Source organism: Diadema setosum, chromosome 13 (assembly GCF_964275005.1).
Source record: "Diadema setosum chromosome 13, eeDiaSeto1, whole genome shotgun sequence".
Classification (NCBI taxonomy): Eukaryota; Metazoa; Echinodermata; class Echinoidea; order Diadematoida; family Diadematidae; genus Diadema; species Diadema setosum.
Genome location: NC_092697.1, coordinates 37123054 through 37145066, shown reverse-complemented (window position 1 = coordinate 37145066; position 22013 = coordinate 37123054). Strand labels below are relative to the sequence as shown.

General features: G+C 36.9%; 1 protein-coding gene across 1 annotated transcript in view; it reads right to left on the bottom strand.

The window, feature by feature from the left end:
* The window catches only part of LOC140236635 (mucolipin-3-like), a 33290-nt gene that overhangs the window by 6238 nt on the left and 5039 nt on the right, over nt 1-22013 (bottom strand). Inside the window, exons 3-9 of the mRNA XM_072316554.1 lie at nt 11237-11428; nt 10329-10479; nt 8556-8643; nt 5850-5949; nt 4836-4938; nt 2186-2307; nt 914-1063 (exon numbers count right to left, since the gene is read on the bottom strand). Of these exons, the coding sequence (XP_072172655.1) occupies nt 914-1063; nt 2186-2307; nt 4836-4938; nt 5850-5949; nt 8556-8643; nt 10329-10479; nt 11237-11428 (906 nt within the window). The remainder of the gene's footprint in view (nt 1-913; nt 1064-2185; nt 2308-4835; nt 4939-5849; nt 5950-8555; nt 8644-10328; nt 10480-11236; nt 11429-22013) is intronic.

Genomic DNA, 22013 nt, shown 5'->3' with positions numbered 1-22013 from the left:
AAACGTATCTGTTTCACATGCGCACACTGCAGCTTTGCAAAGGCTTTCTGCATAATTCTCACACTGTGGCTCAAGCTCATACCAGGTATGTGTACTGCTCCAGTAGATGCAGCTTCATGAACACTGTAAGTCATGATTCTACTTGACCCTAGCTTCTCAATGGCTTGCAGAGAAGACTATTAAAAAAAAAAAAAAAAAAAAAGTTGCAATGTCAGAATATCTTGATTGGTAATGAGCAAGGGCAATGCTTTTATGCTGATGATACAGTGTACATGAAGAGCTGCCCAGCCTGAAAGTTTTCATATCGCATCTGACACAGAAGTTTACCTTGGACAGTTTTGACATCAAAACTGTTGCAGAAAAACATCTGCCCTTGATGTGCAATGAGAATATGAAGCTTGCATGAAAATCATGAAGAAACTCTTCCACATACCAGTTACTTATTTTCACCCCACAACCATGAATTGTGCTGTTTTCATGTAGATTTCATTGCCATGCCAGGGACAAATTCCCGGATATGCCTCCACGGTGGGCAAAGACAGCAATTATAACAACACTTTCATAATCCTCGCCATCACCAACATCATAATCCTCACCACCATCACCAGTACCACCATCATCACTATCACCATCACCATCATCACCACCATCATCATCGCCATCATCACCACCATCATAACCATCATCACCATCACCACCACCATCACTATCACCATCACCATCATCACCACCATCTTCACTATCACCACCACCATCACCATCATCATAATTATCACCATTACCACCACCATCATCACTATCACCATCACCATCACCATCATCACCACCATCACCATCACCATCACCATCACCATCACCATCACCATCACCACCACCATCACCATCATCACCACCACCATCACTGTATACTCACCCTGACCTCGATGAGAATCTTGAAGGCAGATCCCGCTATTGTGCAGATATCATTGACAATGATCAGAACATACCAGAGGTTGAGGAACTCCATCCTTTCACTTCTACTCAGCTTGGCATTGAAGTGCTCCGTGAAGAACTTCACAGTTTTCTAGAAGAGAAACGGGATCGCCACAACAGAAATCCATCACACTCATGTACAGAGGGTGTTATCTGAAACCATTTCATGCTTTTGCCTGTCAAATCTAAAGACAATCATAACAAATATTCCACTATCCCTAAACCCCACTAAAATACAAATGCACATTATATTCATCAAACCATTTCCTAATTAGATACATTATGCAAAAGTCATCCCATGCCACAGCACCCTTCTCATTGAGAGTATTTGTCTTCTTCTTCTTCTTTTTTTTTTGTACAAAAAAGGGACCACAACCTTATCATCCCACCCTTTATGGACTCAAAAGCACATGCTGAAAATGTGCAAAATTGTTCTACCGATGAAAATCCATGAATATACATCACATGTTTAACCAGGCTGAACACACAAAATTATTTACTCTGATCCTAAGATGAGTACCAAGTGCATACATACACTTCTCTGTTCATTACTGTATGCCAGGATTGCGAATTTGACAACTTACGAAACTGTCAGGAAGTCCTGATTCGCAAATAAATTAAACTCCCTAACTACAGTATGACCCAAAAAAAAATTACAAACAGATTTCGCAGTGATAACTTCCAATATGATCAAACTGTCTAAATGCTACTTCAGGGTTTTAAAACATAACATCTTAGTTTTACTTTGCTTTGCAGAAAACCCCATTCAATTTGGTTAAGTGGTCACAGAGAAATGTGGATCATTGTAAAGCATGTCATGGGTCTGATTTTTCTAAATTTAGCACATGAATGTCCTTGGAACTGCATATTGTGTGAACACAATGGACAGAACTTGGAGGGAAGGGATTCCTGACATGCTCTACAAACCTCCTAATTTCTCTTTGACCACAGAAGCAAATCAGATGGGGTTTTCTGTAAGATGTGGGTAATAGGTTGTAGTTTCATACCCTGAAATTGTATTTGGATTGATTCACTATTTTTAAAGTTATCATTGTGGAGCGTCCCATTGTAAATTTTTGGGGGACATACGGTATATGACATATACAGTAGACCTATGCATGCACTCTACTGCACTGCAATAGTAGACTCCCATCTGCTCGATTTTTTTTTTTTTTTTTTTTTTTTAAAGATTACAGATTACCCAGACACATACTCTCTTGAGTTTCTGGGCCTTGACAATTGACCGGATGCAGAGGATAGCGGACAGCAGACAGAGTGAGATGACCAGTATGTCCAGGAAATAGGTCATCACGGCCCGGGGATTTTGAGACTCCTCTACACATAACAGGAAAGAAACAACATGGTGAAAGGTTACACAAATCCCTATAAATCTATGACAACAATACAAACAATTACACAATGGACAATCAATCAGTAGCAGCTCCATGTTGCTCAGAATAAAAACACTACAACTAATTTACCTTCCTTGGCACAGCTAAGACTGACTGGAAATCTATTTTGACAGCTTCATTTCATCAATTTTAATAACCATGACAATTATTGAAATTTACAGTTGCAACTGTATCAATCTAATAATTAGCTGTAATTATCAATCTTTCGATATTTATGATAAGATTTATTAAATATCTACTTTAATAAATAACTAGTTTAATAGATAAGATTTATCAAGAAAACAAAATGAATTTCAAAAATCAGTGCATGTCACCTGAGTACTACCAATAAAGGACGCACACTGCATTTTTGATCTCACTGTGATGACAAAGTTTTGTTTCATTATCATCTGACTTTTAGAAGCAATACAACTCTACCGCTGGCTGTCACTCTTCTCCAGCAGTATCAATTACATTTTTGTGCTGTATAATATATAACATCCCAAATGCTTTTAAACCAGTGGGACAATAACAAAGCTAGATCCCACAGAATGATGATTGGTTGAATGCGTATCCAGGCAATTACCCTCCAAGGGCAATTACCCCCCGGCTAAATACTGATTAGTAATAAGGTTAGGTGGAATAAAAGTGTCCATTCGGGACATGAGAGTTGGAGTTGGCAAACATGGCGTGAACAGTTGCAGTCATTCGGTGCTGATCCAAGAATGTTTTGTCGGTGTATGACAGATGTTATGTCGGTGCTGACGGGTGTTCTGTTGGTGCATGACATGTGGGGGCTTGTCCGGGAAATGAACCCGGGACCTCTCGCAAAGAGTGAAGATTAGGGTTAGGTTTAGGTTTAGGGTATAGAGTTTAGGTTGGGATTAGATTCAGAATTAGGATTAGGGTTACAGTCAGGGGAGGGGTCCAGGGTAATTGCCCAGGGGGTAATTGCCCTAGACCCATCGAATGAACTCATCCAGTCAAATTTCGAAGGGAAAATTGAAGAACAGAGGTTGACATATAACCATATAAAAATGAAAGTAAGCATTCTTGCTGAACTTCTGACTGCACATCAATACTGTCAAACAGTTACGGTGACATATTGCTAAGTGGAGGTTCACACAAAGTGATGCATCGAACAGCATCGTAACTCGAAAGACCTGCACACTTGAATTCAGTTGATCTACTGGATAGTACAGTGTATGGACAAGCAACTTGGGACCAAAGATAGTGTCGTCTAGTAGTCTCTTTTGCCTTTACAATCATAACAACTTTATACCACCTGTGATGGGGCATCTTAACCCTAATCCTACCGGGTTTTTTGAGGGACTTGAAACCACGGGGGGGAGGGGGGGGGTCTTTTTGGCCCCCCCTTCAGATCTCGGTCGTGGATAACGCAATCCTCGCAAAAATTTGGACTAAGGTAGAGGCCAATGTAATCTACAAGACTTTTTTGGTGAACATATTCTTTTCAATTTCTTCAACAATAATATCGAAGCAAAAATTTGGCTTCATAAATATTTCTTCTGTATTTTATTGTTTATTGAATTTCTCATGTATTTTTTTACTTTTTGTTTTTGTTGTTTTTTTCCCATCAAAATTTGTCGCAGAAACTTTTTAGAGCATAATCAGGCTAAAATAAATCATTATCAGCCATTGAAAGTAAAAATATTTATTCTTATATGAATTAATTGCAAAAACACAATTTACATTGGATTTGCACTCAAAATCATGTTTTTGAGCAATTTTTGGGTCGACAATTTTTTTTCAAAGGGGCGTGGCTTCAAAACGGTATGCCCGGGAGCAACAAATTTGATCTCAAAAGTTGCGCGATACTTGAAAGAAAAAAGTCATAAAATGTCGCCGCAAGATTGAAGAGCATCACGCATTGCGGAATAATCATGCGAAACGTCGAGGGGGGGGGGGCCAAAATGCTGTTCCTCTTTAAAAGATTGTGTACTTGGTCCGTTTTGTTAGAAAACCAAGTAAAAAGCAAGGGACTGGCCTCGATTTGAACCTCTATAAATACATATATTACGCTTTCTCTCCATGAAACCAATTCCTTTTATTCAAATGTTTGAATTTTGGAAAGAGAACCCCCCGTGCATCTTATGTGTTCGCTCATGGCTGTTCAAACAACCCCTTCCGTTTAATTGCTGGTAGAGAGCTAGAAATTACAACAAATCAAAACTCTGTCAAAAAGATTCTGACAAATTGTATGAACATTGATTATTCCAATTTTAAACTATCCAGAAGTATATCTGTGAATATCTCTTTGCATAAATTACATGTGCAGGTGTGTGCATTTCTACAAAACAGGAAGCATACATATATTTTGGCATTCTGTAGGTATGTCAGATATTGTGACTGCAAGTGAATCTTGAAAGTGCAAGTGTGTACATACCCGTGTGTGTGTTACCCATGATAGATATTAATAGATCTTAGACTCATAAAACAGTCTATTCTTACCAACTTCTTGAGTATTGTTGATAGTGCAGTTGTGGTAGAAGTCATGCATCACAGACAAAGACACCGGAACCTTTCCTGTGTGCTTTGTGTTATCGTAGGTTACCTGTTTCAAGAAGGATTGAAAATCAAAAGTGAAAATAAATTATATCACCTAAGAGTGACTGAATGATCAATGCATAAGCACACTTATCTTTCAAATATATAGATTATATCATAGATATGTTGATAATCCCTTCAGGATTAAATATAAATGAAAAACAAATCATAAAGGGATACAAGATCCCAGGATAACAGCCCTGAGGATTTCTACTAAACATGATTATTTGGGAGCCTACTGGTCCAAGAGAAGAGAGAAAGTACAAAACCTAACATTTGCATCCAGTTTTGACTGTTTTCATGCTGATATAGTCCTTATTAAACATGAAATCAACAGACCAGTTACGGTACACAAATATTATTTTTTTAATTCGATTAGAATGCTGCCATGCCAGGCTCATTCCTCAAGGTCAAGTCTACATTTCTCCTTTTTTGACAAAGTTGCATTCTTAACAATATTTCATTTGATATGATGCAGACTCAACATAAACAAATTGCATACAATAGGCCAGTTGTGATACGGTGGATTGCACAACAATAATCATAATAGCATTTCTTTCTCATGTTCAGAAACTATAGACAGCAACATAACCCATTTCTGCCAGAAAGTACAGTTTAACATTATCAAAAAATGACCCAAAATATAACACTAAACTTGGACTTCCCTATATAAAATTTCGATTCACCATCAATCAACTCAGCACTGAGTAAATGTATGCTGGAACAGACAGACAATAACCAATCATAATGTGACAAATCTTACATTTTTCTTCATAATGTCATAAAAAGAAAAAGTCTTTACTGTGATGTCACAAAAACGAAAAGACTTACTGTGATGTCACAAAAAGAAAAAGTTTTACTGTGATGTCACAAAAAGGACAAGATTTACTGTGATGTCACAAAAGGAAAAAGCCTTACTGTGATGTTGAATTTGATGCAGTCTGGAATGGAGAATGCTTTCCCCGAGTCCTTCAGGTGGACACTGCTAATCATGAAGTAGAGTTTGAGTTGTCGCATGCTGCCATCAGAAACACAAAATTCAAACTAATTACAGAAACTAAATATATACAGTTGAACCTCTCGTATCCGGACAAGTCGGGACCAGGGCTCATCCGGATAAGGGATTTGGCCAGATATGGGAGACTCAATGCTTTATACATGTACATATACATACACATGTACTGATGTAGCCCATTGTAGTACCACATGTAGTAATGTGTAAACTGCAACCTTTTCATTGTTACACTCAGTAACAGACCCCAAAATAGAGGTTTGTGTTTGCAAGAATGAAATCATTTTCTTTTATAAATTCTTGGGATGATTTACCTAAATAATTATTAAGAAATGTATCAAGTATATGTAATTCATGTGTGTTTGTGTAGGAGTTCTCATGGAGTTGGGAATCCCCCTTTCCTCCCGTAATTATGATATAAAAAAAAAAAAATAACGGCGAGATTGCGTCCGTATAATAGAGAGATCCGGATAAAGGGAGGCCGGATAATAGAGGTTCAACTGTATAGTGATACTCCTACTGACGCATACATGATCTAACAAGTCACAAATTATACAATAGCAATAATTCCAAATATGACTATTTTTACAATTATGGATTATTATCATTTCTTGTATCGGCACTAATATTGTGATTTATCATAACACCTCTCCCTCTCAGCTGTTGCTAAAGATATGACAATTTGTTGTACAATACGTATCACAGTCACATGGCTACAACTGTCCTGTCAAACAGGTGTCACTTTAATGGATTATTAAACCATATTTCATTAATTTGAATTAACACTCAGTACCAGCTGCATGCTATAAGGATTATATGAAGAGTTTGTTTGCAAAAACCGATAAGTCCATTTTTGAAGATTTTGAAGTACGGTCTCTGTCATAAAGTACAAAATAATACCTTTTAAATGATATATTGGTCACTACACATAAAGGTACATTTTTGAAGTTATGGTCAAAAGAAGCAAAAATTTTCTTACTATTCTCTTTATTTTCCTTGACCTTTAATCGCAAATATCTCCATTTGGCAAATATGGACTTATCGGTTTTTGCGAACAAACTCTTCATATCCAGCACTAGCTGATGGGTAGGAAACTCAGTGGTCTAGTGGGCAAGACATTTCTCCAGTGATCAGGAGGTCATACAAGTAGGTTTGAATCCTGGTCGAGTATGTATGCCCATTTTTTCTTCCAAACATTTATCATTTTAGTGCTTATTTATGACGATGCAGGTTAATTTGTCAATCAAATGTGATAGAAACACTTGATGTAAGAATTTCATAAGTATTACCAAGAGCACTGCCCATACTCTCAGAAAGTAGGGATAACAGCTTCTCTAAGATGTTAAATTTTGTAAAATTCTCTTTTCACAAGTTTCTTCTTCTCATAGTTGTAACACGATATCGTATACTTTTTCATAAAGTCTTTTTCTCAATGATGGCACATAGATTTAAAAAGCCCAAATAATGTGGATTGAGTGAAAGCAGCAATATCAGCAGTACACATCAGCAAAAGTTCGAGGAAAACCGAACAATCAATTCAAAAGTTATGAATTCTTTTAAGTTTCGGAGCCGTCATTGTGGATCAGAAGACTAATGCAGTTTATGATGTTATTATGGACAAAAATATGACAAAGATATTCATTGAGAATTTTCACAAAATTTCATTTTTTAAGAAAAACACATATTTCATTAACTTGGTAATGAGATATATTTAGGGTAACATCATTGCCCAGGTTTCTGGATGAAGTATATTAAGTGCACTTTCATTATGATAGAAAAAAATATGTTTAATTTTCTCGATATTTTCTGCATATCATTGTCCAAAATAACATAATGAAGTGTAGTAGTTTCCTTTAACATCCAGCAATGATGGCACCAAAACTTTAAAAGGGTATAACTCTTGAATCAATTGTCTGATTTTTCTCAAGATTTTGCTGATGTGTTCTACTAATATTGCTGCTTCCACTCAATCCACATTTACATTTGGGCCTTGGTGCCCTTTAAAGGTATTAGCCCACATTTGTAAACCTGCAGCAATTGGTCTCATAGTTAGCATGGAGTTTGGGTATGATTGCAGTAACACCTGTGCAAAATTTCGTTGCAATTAGTCCATTACTTTCATAAAAATAAATGAAAATGCACCGTAATCCGTATGCATGCGTATAACGCTCGCTAGCTCCAGTCCACGTACGTGTTACATGTACAATGTACGTAGCTATAACCCGCACTCGTAATTCGATTTTGGGTCAGGTTGACCCGGTTTGAAAATTGATTTTAAAACGATGATTTTCTCTCTTTTATCGAATGGTATAGACAAAGAGCGACAGGTGAGGTATGTTACTGTTATAACTTGTACTTGAAGTCATATTGGACCTGTTTTATGCAGTTTTGATTTTTGTGGGTTTGCAAATGTGGGCTAGAACCTTTAACCTGAACTTTCTTCTCAACTACTGGCTTGTCTATATTTTCCTCAAATTAACTTAATGTGTTCTATTATTTCTGCTGCACTAACTAATTTCACATCATATGCTATAGGTATATTTCTCTTTAGGGCTGTTTTTACAGTGACTCCATGTCTGTAGTCCTGCAAAGAAAAGTGGTAGACTACTTACGTGTCAAAATTGAGGCTCTGGTTGTGTTCAGCCAGGTAATCTTTGACTGATACATTGGGGTGCTGTGCCAGGGAAATAACTATGTGATCTGAAAGAAAGCAAAGGAAGGAAGGGAGATAAAATGTTTTGAAGCGTAAGACACGTGATGGTAAATGATACAGTACTGCATTTAGAACTCTACACATACTGCCTTATACTACACCATGTGCAGCACTGACACACAACATTTATTTTCAACCCTTTAACTACACAGCTGCCATCAACTGAAAGTGGTATTCTCTTGAAATCATGTCTCATGCACTTCTCTAATTAGCAAGATGGTAATTCAAACTCACAGCTCACACTGGAAATCACTGATGAAAATTGGAATAATGTGCAAATATCTTCCTTTATACTAATACCATTAAGTCACAGTTACAGACTAAAATAATCAGTAGAATTTGCAAGGAAGTGTATCCCATACATGGCAGCATCAAAAGGTTAGTTACATCATTTGGAGCTAAATTACAGCAGTAGCCATGGGACTTTAAACACGGTATACGGTACACTTAATAATCTTCAGTGTAAATTCTGACACTACAAGACTGCTCTCACAGCAAATTATGAGATTACAAGCTTTACCTCAGGCACATGTCTACCTGCTTAGATTTTATGTATTCAATATACAGTTGAACCTCTCGTATCCGGACAAGTCGGGACCGGGGCTCATCCGGATAAGGGATTTGGCCGGATACGGGAGACTCAACACTTTATACATGTACATATACACATGTACTGATGTAGCCCATTGTAGTATCACATGTAGTAATGTGTATACTGCAACCTTTTCATTGTTACATTTGGGGATGTTTGGGGATGTTAAAATGTCTGAAGGTAAGCAATTTGGAAGGAAATTTGATGTAATGTATGCTAATCATGTTGGAAGTAATATGTAATTCATGTGTGTTTGTGTAGGAGTTCTCAAGGAGTTGGGAATCCCCCTTTCCTCCCGTAATTATTATTTTTTTTTAAATCACGGCGAGATTGCGTCCGTATAATAGAGAGATCCGGATAAAGGGAGGCCGGATAAGAGAGGTTCAACTGTACCATGTTTCTGGGGTGAGACCTGAGCTACGGAAACAAGAATGGGGGCTGGACTGCATTTTTCATTTAAAATGCAATTCTGTTGGCTTAACAAGTAATCAAGCATCTCTTCGGTAACTTTTAGTCGTCCTGCTAATAATCCAAGAAAGCATTTTTTTCCTGTCTGTGCTTCCTTCTTTTTTTTTTAAAGCAACTGCCACTACCAGCAGGTTTCAGCACACAGTGGCTAAAGATTTTATAATAGTCTCTTATTTACCCAGGGTAGCCTCTTCAGTGTTGCCGCTGCTCTACCAGAGGACCCTGCCATTATTATTACCCTAGCGTTGCCAGGTACCCATTTATACACCCGGGTCGAGAGGACATCATTTTTCGGTTTACATGAAAAACTCATGATAAAAAGACTCCTGCAACCAAAAGTTTACTTAAATAAAAGATTGTAATCAACTGGTTTCAAATGATTCTATCATTGAGAATTCATATTTAACTCCATGCACCGTAAATGCAGCTTCAACTTTCATGCAAAAAAAGAATGTCATTCAACATAGTGGACTTATGTGTAGTATCAGATGGATGCAAATGTTAACTTGAAAAAAAAAAAAGGATCTTCACAAATAAAAAGTAACATAAAAACCAATGGCTCCCAGAAATCAGAAAATGATTTCTTGGTTTCCTAATTCCACCTTGACTCACCTGTGTGTATGGTCTGGTTGATGAAAAACTGACCATCGTCTGTCACTTGTACCGCTTTGTAGTTCTCCTGCCAGACGTGGAGTTTTCGCTGTTCTCCCTCCAAACGATCGTAAACATACGTTCCTATTGCCATGGTCTTCAGACTGGCAAACTGAAAGAGGCAGTGTGCAATTGTATTAAGAAGGAAGAAAGTTACAGCTGGAAATCAACTCTGAGCTAACAAAAACATGAATGCAAACAATTTGAATCACCTGTCACAGTACACAATTGTATCCTCCTTGGTACTCAACTCTGATCCATTGTAAATAAATACCCCAACTTGGGCTCCACTGTAAGTACAGAGGCCACTTTGAAGGCACAGATCAGAGTGCAGACTGCAATACTGAAAAAAAAAAAAAAAAAAAACTTCGGCAGAAACTTTAGCTCCGTTTATTATCTTTGATTCTTTTCATTTTGACTAGGCCAATATCAGTGAATTCTGCTTGTTGGTGGATCACAGTATTTCTTCATAACTTGACCTCCTAAATCATTAATTTGCATAATTATTTTGTCATACTTCTTCTGGCTGGGAATAATGAAAGTGTGAAAATTGTTAATACACCACATAACATTAATATATCTCTGTGATACCTACAGAGTTTTTAAGACAGCGTTGTAATATTTCAGCATTACCGGTAATAATAATAATAATAATAATAATAAAGGACATTTATATTGCGCAGCTACTATAATAATATACTCTACTGCGCATTACAAAATAACATAAATAATTCAAACATAGAATGCATTACTTCAAGAGATGACTTTTCAACCTGACCTTAAATTCATTAATATTGCCTTACAAACAAAGGGAGATTATTCCATAATTTTGGTGCAGCATACAAGATTTAACCATGATGGAAACTGACCTGGTAGGCAACATGATTCATGTGAGAGTAGAACTCATCCTGTTGATAGAGGGCATAGAGACTGGCAGTCTGTGGGTATGCCAAGCTGTCAAATGCAGTGTCCCAGTTCTTCAAGAAGAGGTGCTCAAAGGCCTCGTGGTTACCCTTGTAGAACTGCGTCAGTGAGAACTGACTCGTCCCAAAGAGGATAAGCTGTTGAAGGGAGGGGGGACACAATGACAGTGAGAGAGTTTGCATGTTTACATAAAATGATACAAAACATGAACAGACTTTAACCTGTTGAGGACAGGCTGATTTTGCTACAACAGGCTTTTCTCATTGACACTGGACTGAGTATACACGGGACTTGTCCTCAATGGGTTAATGGTACAGGCTATCAAGTTTCATCATCTATTCACTCTACCTCATATCCCCCTATTATTATCATTGTTATTTACTACTACTATAATCCCTATCATTATTACTATTACTGTCATAGTAAGCAAATAATCAATGTTGGTGAAGGTGATGGGACAAACTATCACTTCCGAGGCGATCTGGATGTAGCTATCTTTCCGAAGCGCAGCTGAGGAAAGATAGCGTACACAATATTCTTGGTACCAGGTATTTACTTTGATAAGTTCATGTTTCCTGTATAATGCCTTGTTTGATATTACTATAAAATGATAATGCATACAATTTTGTTAATGTGTGTACCAGTGTATGTTATGTTTTTTCTCCAATAAAAACATTTTAAAAAAAGTTGATACACACAATTTCACCCATTCATACATATATACATGCCAAGTTACATTAGGATACCTCAAATGGTTTTTCAGTTACGCTGTCAACAAAACTGATCATTACTGATAGACGAACAGACAGAAGAATAGACTACAATGTATTTGTGGGTGGAGGTATATAATGAAAAATAGAGAAAAGACAACCTGTCTAATACATCATTTATAATGTAAGTACCAGTTAAAGCAAATGACACTGCTTTAAGCTTTTTGAAGTTACATCACAAGCTTACTTGTATTCATGGACAAGGGAAATAGAATTTTAAAGTTTGGAAGGCATTATTCAATGTCATCTAGACCAGAAAATCCTACTAAGAAGCAATGATGGACACGACTGGCCCACAGTAACCACTACTCTTCAATGGAGGACTTAGTGAATTAGACTCAAATCCATGCAAATCCATCTTTCTGTCTTCGCTAATACCTGATTAAGAGTGGTTCCACCAAGGAGGTACTTATAGTATACCTTTCTTGGTCCCATGTACACCTTTTGATGCAGTATGCATAAATTTATCAGTATTAATTAGATTTTGATGATTTATAAAACTGTATTTGCAAGACTGCCTGAATATACAAAATGTGACCCACTACAACAAGAGGATCCAAAAGTTGAGGGAGGTCTATTTTCTGAAAATGACACGACATTAGTCCCTTACTCTTCCGCTTTAATTTTATAACACAACTCATAAAAGTACTCATTTGCAAAGATAATGATTATTTTATGAGACCATGTCGGGTGGTCTAGGAAATCAACGTTTCGAGAAAACCGCCTTCAAAGTTTTCTTTCCAACACAATCGTGATCAACGGCAGGTTAGGCAGTGTTCACCTGAGAGATACAAACCAGAGACTCCAACCCAAAGCACCTTCTGGGGCCCGTTGCATAAAACTTACTATTGTGGTAACTTTGCCATCCAATGGTAACTTCCATGGAATTCTTGATTTTGATTGGCTGTTAAGTATTGTTGCCATGGTAGTTACCATTGGATGGCAAAGTTAATATAATTGTAACTTTTATGCAACAGGCCCCAGGAGATTCTCCCGCCTGAAACCCCCAGCAAATGGGAGACTCCAAGTTGATGTGTGCGAAGTTCCTAGGGTTCTAGATGCTCTCTGGTGCTATCGAAGGCTAATATTTCAGCATACGATAGGGCAATAAGTAAGAAATCCTTTCCAACGGGAGACACAGAGCCAGGGCGGGAGAAATTAACTCTCAAGTGGGAGACCGGGAGATTTTGCGAAAATGGGTTTTCGGCGGGAGATCTCCCATCAAAAACGGGAGAGTTGGAGTCTCTGACAAACTATATTTTAATTTTCAATGCAGCCTCCTGAAAGAATTAGGGAGACTTGGTTGTGTGTACATCAAGCCGACCTCTCCTATCTGGACACGTCTGGACCACCACTCATCTAGATAAGAGAATTGGCTGGATATGATTGGGAGGTTCAATGTTTAATACATGGAGTGGCCGACCTGGTAATAGTACCTAGCTATGTACAATGTATGTACATGTAACCTTTTGCAGGCAGTGTACACTGAAACTCCTTCGTTGAGCAAGATCAGTCCAAACTTTGTGTGTAGTTAATATGTGATTCATGCGAGTATGTGTATAGAAATTTCGTTTGAGTTTGAAATCCCCCTTTTCCTCATAATCATCAGATTTATTTATTTTTTTTAAATCACGCCAAGATCGCATCCAGATGTTTTGTAAAACATGATACATTCGCGGCATGAATTTTTCGCGAATTGGAGCCGACGGCCTTTTTTGCGGAATGGAATGTTCACAAACTGCCACTGGCATCAATGCAGAGTGTTGATGAACTTTCGCATGCATTTTGATTTCGCGAATCTTGGCCCTCGCGAAATTCACGAAATTAAAATGCATGTGAACATTCCTCGTTTTACAGTAATAGAGAGATCTGAATAAAAGGAGGCCAGATAGGGGAGGTCGGACTGTAATCACCTTTCCTTATGACATTTATCATCTTTCGAGAACATCCAGCTACCCCACATCCATGCATTTTTCATATTCATCACCACTCCTTATAATTCAACATCCAATAAATGTTTTTATCCAGATGTGTATGACATAATATCATAAATTCACATAATCCCAAAACTTGGGCCAATTGTTTCTATTTCTTGGAAATTGGTAAAAACAGTACATGAATCTAAGAATACATGTACATCGTTCTGTACAGACATTTAAGATAAATTTCCAGCCCAACATGCACTAAATCTTTATGTATCTGTGACAAAGTTCCTCCACAACCTTTGATTAACCACATGTGGTACCAGGGTAATGACTGTCACAAATTGGGGGCACAATCATACCTAAAAGTACACTACATGTATGAAAAAGTGTCATTTAAAAGGAAGAAATAATGATAAAGACATGAAGACAGCTAATGGAAACTTCTGATTAATCATCCATTACACTTGGCTGTATCCCTTTCTGAAATTATATCAAATGCAAACCTCTCAACACAATATCACAAAAAGGTAAAAGTGCTCCAGTTTCACTTTCTGCCATCTTAACCCATTGAGGACGGACTGATTTTGCTACAACACACATTTCCCAGACACCTGCCCGAGTATACTCGGGACTCGTCCTCAACGGGTTAATGTGATATTTCTTCCCCTCTCTCTCTCATTCAAGATCAATAATATCACTCTCAGTATGTGAGTGTGTGCTTACATACATGTACACATATAAGATACATGTATATTGTACTCATGCTGACACATGTACACAGCAAATATAATTGTCGATTGCAAAAGTACAGCAAATATCCACATTTCCTGGTATTAATTTTATCCCCAAAGTGTACCCATAGTAATTAGTGAAAAATGTACTGTAAAAAATTCACCTGTTCCATTTTATGCCACACAACCATTCCTACCATCAAAATTTATGCCACAATTGAAGTCATGTTGTTGTGTACATTTCGGTGATCTTTAAATCAGAGTTTAATGTCAGTATAGTATCAAATGTGATGATTGCAGGAAAGTTTTTGATATAAAAAAAATTCTTTTCTTTGATTAATGAACACTATAAGATGTTTAAAACACCATTTATAAGCTGTTTAAAACATGATTACTGTATCAGATAGTTTCAGATAGAACCTTACAAAGCATGACAGATGGCATCTGCTCGTGCTTCTAGATCATGGTGATCAGGATCAACCCTGGTCAAGATAAATGCCAACCTTTGTTTAGATACAATGTGATCTCAGAATGTCAACATCTGTGACCCTTTGTCCCGTACTATTGCGCACAACCTGACTTGAATGGCTCATGTGAACATTTACAGAAGTTGATACGAGTATTCTTTCAAGTAAGTAGAGTAGAAGTCATACTTTGGCACGGATGTTTGAAATGATCTTGTGATGGACGGGACACCTCGAACCAATACGTATACATGTATCTATAGGACAAAATTTTGAGCATTTAGTTTGACAATTAAAGGGAGCGTATCTTTCCTGTCAACTTGAGCTAGCAATTTTTTGAGCCTTTGAGTGATGACAAGGGTTAGACAGGAATAAAATGAAAGGGCAAGGTTGCATAACCCGGGGGTCCCTGATTCTAATTCAGTCCAGTCAGAGCCGACAACAGTGGAGGCAGAAGTGTCAGAGGAGACCACCCCACCAAAACGGCGGAGAGAGAGAAAACAGTGATATAATATACCTTTAACTGAAAAACGAAAGGAGGAAATCATTAGTGGGATTCACACTGGTGTGAATTAGGAAACAAAATCCCAAAAGATGCATAGCAATCCAAATCTTGAGAAAAACTGCTGGGTGTAGACATAAAAATCCCACAAAATAATGCAACCACCATGACCGCAATCCAAATCCCAAGAAATCTTTCAATTATTTTGGAATTAATTTGTAATAATGTAATAATTTTAGATAATACAGTCAAAACTGTTTATGGTGACCACTCAAGGGAGATGAGAAAGTGGTCTTTATAGACAGGTGGCCATCATGACCAGGGTCTTTAACATGGCTTACAAATATCTTTCACAGGGAATTGTTTTTAGTAGCCATATAAGGCAGGTGCATGGGGTCACTAAAGACGCTATAGTGGTTGCTATTAAGGCAGGTTTGACTATAGCACATTAATTCCCAATACGACAAGTTGTGAACACTGGAGAAAAAAAGGGGAGGGGTATCTATTCAATCATTCAAACCAGGCAGCATGATTTATCCTGATCGGCACCATTGTAGTCTCTCAATCTGAACATGTGCAAAAAGTATTTGGATTGTGATCGTGGTTGCAATATTTTGTCTGTGTGATTGCGACTACCTTGTAGTTCCTCATGAGAAATGAGCTCGACGGCAAACACAGGTTTCAACACTGTCACTCAGGATCTCCATCAACAGAGAAGTAAACACAACTTTCATGTTCAGCTACACGTGGCCAATCGTGGCATTCGTAACAAATCACATGACAGGAGTGGGAACCCAACATATTACAGAACACTTCAGTACTTAGAGTCCACTTCGCATTTATCAGTTATTGCTATATTGTGCAAGACACGGGCAAGCTTTCTGTCTTTTGGGGAACACCCTGTTTTGTTGTCTGACAGCACATCTGTGAAAGACTGCTATTGTAGACACTTTCATATCTCATAAGCTATCATCAAGTTGTGGTTTTCATTGATAATGAAGCAATACGTCCAACCCCTTGACCCCCTGCAAACAGGTTTTCATTGATAATTAAGCAAGCACAACATCTAGACCCTCCACAAAGAATCATCACACATCTATTACAATGCAACAATAATTTCATGTGAGGGATATCCTCACTATTATGTACCTTTCAATTATTCACTGGAAATTCTAATAGTGAAGATTTGTGCGTGCAGGTCAATGGGAAACGTGTGAATGTGAGGTGATGACATCACAATGCTAATTTCAAATGATATCAAAAGCAACACATTTTGTAAAAACATGTGACACTTTGAAATACGATAAATTTCTATTCTACACACACACGTGACACTTTGAAAAATCTTATTGTTGGTCTGTGTTTTTCTATGTTTGTTGTTTTTGGTGTTTTTTTGTTTGTTTTTTCAAACATCTACCATTCAGTTTGCTTTAATATAATAAGTTAATTTTACTCCACTCATACAGTCAGCTTCTAAATACGGAATAGAATTGCACTTCAAAAATCTCTCTGGGAAAGCCCTTTAGTCTCGGTTTCCTACGTCTGGTCCTACACATACAATGTACAATAAGTGCATCATTTCCTCTCCAGTGTGTTGGCATGGGTCAGACACCAGCTGAAGAGTCAGGCTACATTAACAATACACTGTACATGTTGATATTAGTGTCACTTGGAAGGAAGTTGATGTTTTGTCTGTTCCTGACCCGACAGATTTCCTTGTGTAAATTGTTTGAAGTCAAAAAAGAAAAGAAAAAAAGAAATGAAGAAGGTACAACAGAAATAGCACCTGCTCCAAAGCTACATAGTAAAAATTTAGAATTAGTAAGTCTAACCATTTGACTTCTGCAAGCTATTTCACAATGCTTGAAAATTAATAAACTTTTATGAATAAATACATAAATAATGAATAAATATGACAGAATTTCAAGTACCGTAATCAAGTCAAGAATTCCAGTGTCAAGTCTAATATTCAGACTTTCAATATCAACACAGCAACAACAACAACAACAATTACAACACCTTTAAATGGAGTTGTCTATGACTCATCAGTGTAATCCCTCTGGATTTGTATGTATAACATATTAGCAGTAAAAAAAAAAAACAAACAAAACAAAACAAACACAGCACAGCACATACAATCATATGACAAGACAACGGAATAAAAGTTTCCTGTGTTCCCACAATCGTAGCCTCCCCCGTCTGCGAGTCACGTGATATCTCACAAGGGCACACACACTTCTCACTGTGTTGTCAGCAGGTCAATGGTAGCATGTCAATTCAATATGGCACCTCAATCCATTGTATCCGCTCTATTTCCAAACCCAATTCTCTGACTCTGAGTGTAGACACAAAGCCATATTTCTCACAAAGATATTTTGATGAATGCAAACAGGCATTTAAAGGGGACATCCAGTCCAAATATAAGTTAGTCTGATTGGTGATAAGAAAGAGCAAAATATTACAAGTTTGAAGGTATAATTTTGATCGAAATCGGATGAAAAATAAGGTATTTATGACATTTTGAAGTTCTTCTATTTTGGGGGGAAACAGTTCTTGAACAGTCAATATGAATATGTATGCAAATTAATGGCAAAGTGAGCATGTTGTTCCCTCACAACATACAAAAGTGTGCTATACAATGTACGTATAGTTTGAACATGAAATTTTTACATTTCCAGTTTTTTAATCAAACGTAAATATGCCCGAGGCTCAAATCCTCATCCTATTAACTGGTCACTATTCTGAAGGTATTCCAACAGGAATAACATCATGTTTCAGACTTCAATGACAGAAACATTGAATTTTTGTCATTTTTGGTACACGATCAATGGAAAATTGTGAGGGTATGACATGGCTAACCCACTCATTTGCATAAAATTCATATCCACTGTGCAAGAACTGTTTTGCAGAAATCAGCAAAACTTGAAAATGTCATAACTTCCTTATTTTTCATCCGATTTCAGTCAAATTTTTACCTTTAAACTCGTAAGATTTTACTCTCTTTTATCAGACTAACTTATATTTGGACTGGATTTCCTCTTTAAGGCCTTGGAGTCAATTGTTCATGAAGCGTCACAGCAGAACAAATTTATTATGTTTATTGTGTATAAATGTAGTTCAGTTTGCAAAATGTTTGATGAGGGTGCACACTGGTCATAAATGCATAAATTTCTATGAGAATTATGGTAAAACTTGACGAAACAGGAAGGCAGTGTAAATGTACGGATTAATCAATACACATGTAATGTTTTACCCCTGACTGGTTCAGTTTCCACGGTATCAAAAAAGCGAGTTCTCCTTTATAAATGGCGCATGCTACTGAATACTGTGTGTCACATAACTGCAAATGTGCAAGATGTGTAGTCTTTATCTCTGGGAGTAAGTCATGATGTTTGCTTTGTTTACATTACTGGCAGGGCAATGAATTTCAGTGGTCGACTTCCAGGGAGGCAAAACAGCCACTTCTTAAAATTTGTATTAATTATTTACAGTGTTGTATGCTGCAGCTGAGGCTCTTTAATGCTATCTACAGGAGACTCTGAAACCACCCTGTGTAGGTGTTTTTTTTTTTTAACCAGATCAGATCGGATCTATTTTTTCATTATCTGTCCCTTTATACTGGGCTAAAATGCTGCTCAAGGAAGCTTGGGAACCCAATTTTTTACTTAGTATCAATGAGATATGGGTAATTCCATTAAAAAGGGTCCCACTAGTTACAGTAAATGCTCCTTCTATTTGCTTCATATTGTCATTGCTTGAAAATTACATACTCTATTAAAATCAATTTTACTTCTGAATATATTCAGGTATCTTCCTTTTCAAAGTACATAGAAATTGCTTCTTCAAAGATCCACATGAATTTTGACAAAAAGTGCAAAATCACAACTTTTTTTTTTGGGGGGGGGGCAAAATTGTGTGACATTTTACTGGAACACCAGTTAGACAGATTTACAGCTTGTTTGTGGATTAAACTCTATTTTAAGGGGTCAAAAATGATAAAAGATGAGCAAATTTTGAACACTATAAATATAATTCATGCATCAATTGATACACATTTGCGCACGTAAATCCCAAGAAAGACGTTTCACATAGTAAGTTTTGGTGTCCCCATAATTGCTTACACAAGAAACCTTAATTTATGAGTGTGAAATCCATATTAAGGACCAGTGTTGAACTGTTTGTTGTTATTTTGGTAGCAATCATATAGTTTAAAAGATTTCAAGAGAAAATTGGGGTAAAATAAATAAATTTGAAAAAAATACCAAATTATAATTTTCACACACGTGGCTTTGGTGTCTCCCTAAATATTACGTCGGGGCACAGTGATAGCTAATTTTTTGTGTCTTATCACGACAATAATTGCTCCTCATTGGCATATTTTACAATGTAGCTGTGGTTTCTTTATAACAGGTATCAAAAATTGACCACTCTATTAATTTGAAGAAGAAAAAATGCAAAAATAATATTTGGTGTCCCTCTTACACGAGAAACATTGAAGAATCTTTTTCCTGGCCAAAAATAGGGGTTGTGTCATTTTTTCAATAGTATACAAAGTTAATTTCTTACTTCAAAATAATCACTTCTATTGAAACAAACAAAGAACTAGTTTGAAATTTATATACGGAGGTAAGATGCCAAAATGGATGGTTCACTGGGTAAGGGGATGTCCCCTTTACATGGTGAACCAGTTTTTTCCCATACACTGCAATTTGGTATGCTGACTTCCTTCAATTTCAGCTTAGAATGTTAATTTTCAGTCAGTTTTCAAGGGACTTACTCAATATGAATGTTTTTTAAAGTTATGTTGAACAAAAATCTGATTTTCTGATTTTATTGGCAAAATAGGCATGTCATAAAGTGGGTCCCTATTTTATGGAATTACCCACATACATACTGGTACATCTCAAGATGAAAAAACCAAGAGACAAAGTGACGACATCATGTCTGGCATTTATATCATATTTTCCTGCTAAGGGTCTAGATTTTCTCCTTAATGGCAAGTTTATTGAATGAGTTTAATGGCACCTTTATGATTTGCTGTTTTGACATGTAGTCACGCAGGCTACTTTGTACAACATTATACTGATTGCAATATAAATTGTGAAGAAAAAAAATAAAGAAATAAAAAAATCCCTGGACCTGTGTCAGTGTTTACTGTCGGCAATAGCTAGACCAGAGTCAAGGTACCTGCCTATTGTATCAGACCGTTGCTGCATGGTCATTGCATTTTATTTTGTGTTGATGCAGTACCACATACGACTAGACATTTTCATTAAATTTCTTATTTGGCCTTTATGAAATAATTATTTTGGTAAAAAGAGACTGCAAGGGGGAAAAGAATACATGTAGCATGAGCAGATTTGCTTGCTTGTTTTGCATTCACATCATGATCTTGCTTGCCGGTTCCGTCGTCAGATTATTGCGAGTATGGGAAAAGTCTTGATTTGTTGTCTTGGCTGTTACAATACAAGATAGTTCAATGATTGCTTGAGATTGGCAGCTCTAGGGAGCTTATGTGCAAATGAAAAGTGCAAGTTGATGTAACAAGTCTATTAAAAATGCAAATACATGTACTACCCCATCTTGTTTTCATAACAGGGGTGTGTTCCTGGTATTGATGGCCCATAATATCCAAAATACTTCTCAATATCAATATTTCTATTATACCAGTATATGAAATGGTGACAGCTCTAACAAAGATCAATGCTGTCTCATACCCTGATTATGATATCTTGCTTATATAGCCCTTCGAAGATTATTTGAAGACTGACGTGATCCATCAGATCAGTCAAAACTTCTTGAATAAGAGTCTGGTCTTGTTGCAATGTACTTTGGCTTTTCAAGCAGAATTGTAATGAGGAAGGCAGATATGTTGTGCTTTTTTGAAAGATTATGTGACTGTCGAAGACAAACAGTATTTTATACGAGTGTGTGTGCGCACGCTTGTGTACTGTATAAACAGTTATTTTCGTGAGGGTTAATTTTTCACGAATTTCGCGAATCACAGTTGGACGTGTACAATAAACGTCTCCATACGCTTTGTTAATAGTGGATTAACGTTAAGTGTGGGCATCTATTCGTGAAAACAACATCTCGCAAAAAATGTCTCTGACCTCGTCCCTCTGTTATTTTCGTGTGGGTTAAATTTTCACAAATTTCGCAACAAACACAGTTGGATCGCGAATTTAACAACACACAAAAATATCTGTACAGGAAAAATAACAGCGTATACTATGTTGTTTCAAAAGGCTGACACTTCTAAATCAGTGTTTTGTTGCAACATACTCCAGTTTATTAAAGCAGCTATTGTTTCTGCAATATTGAAGGTTT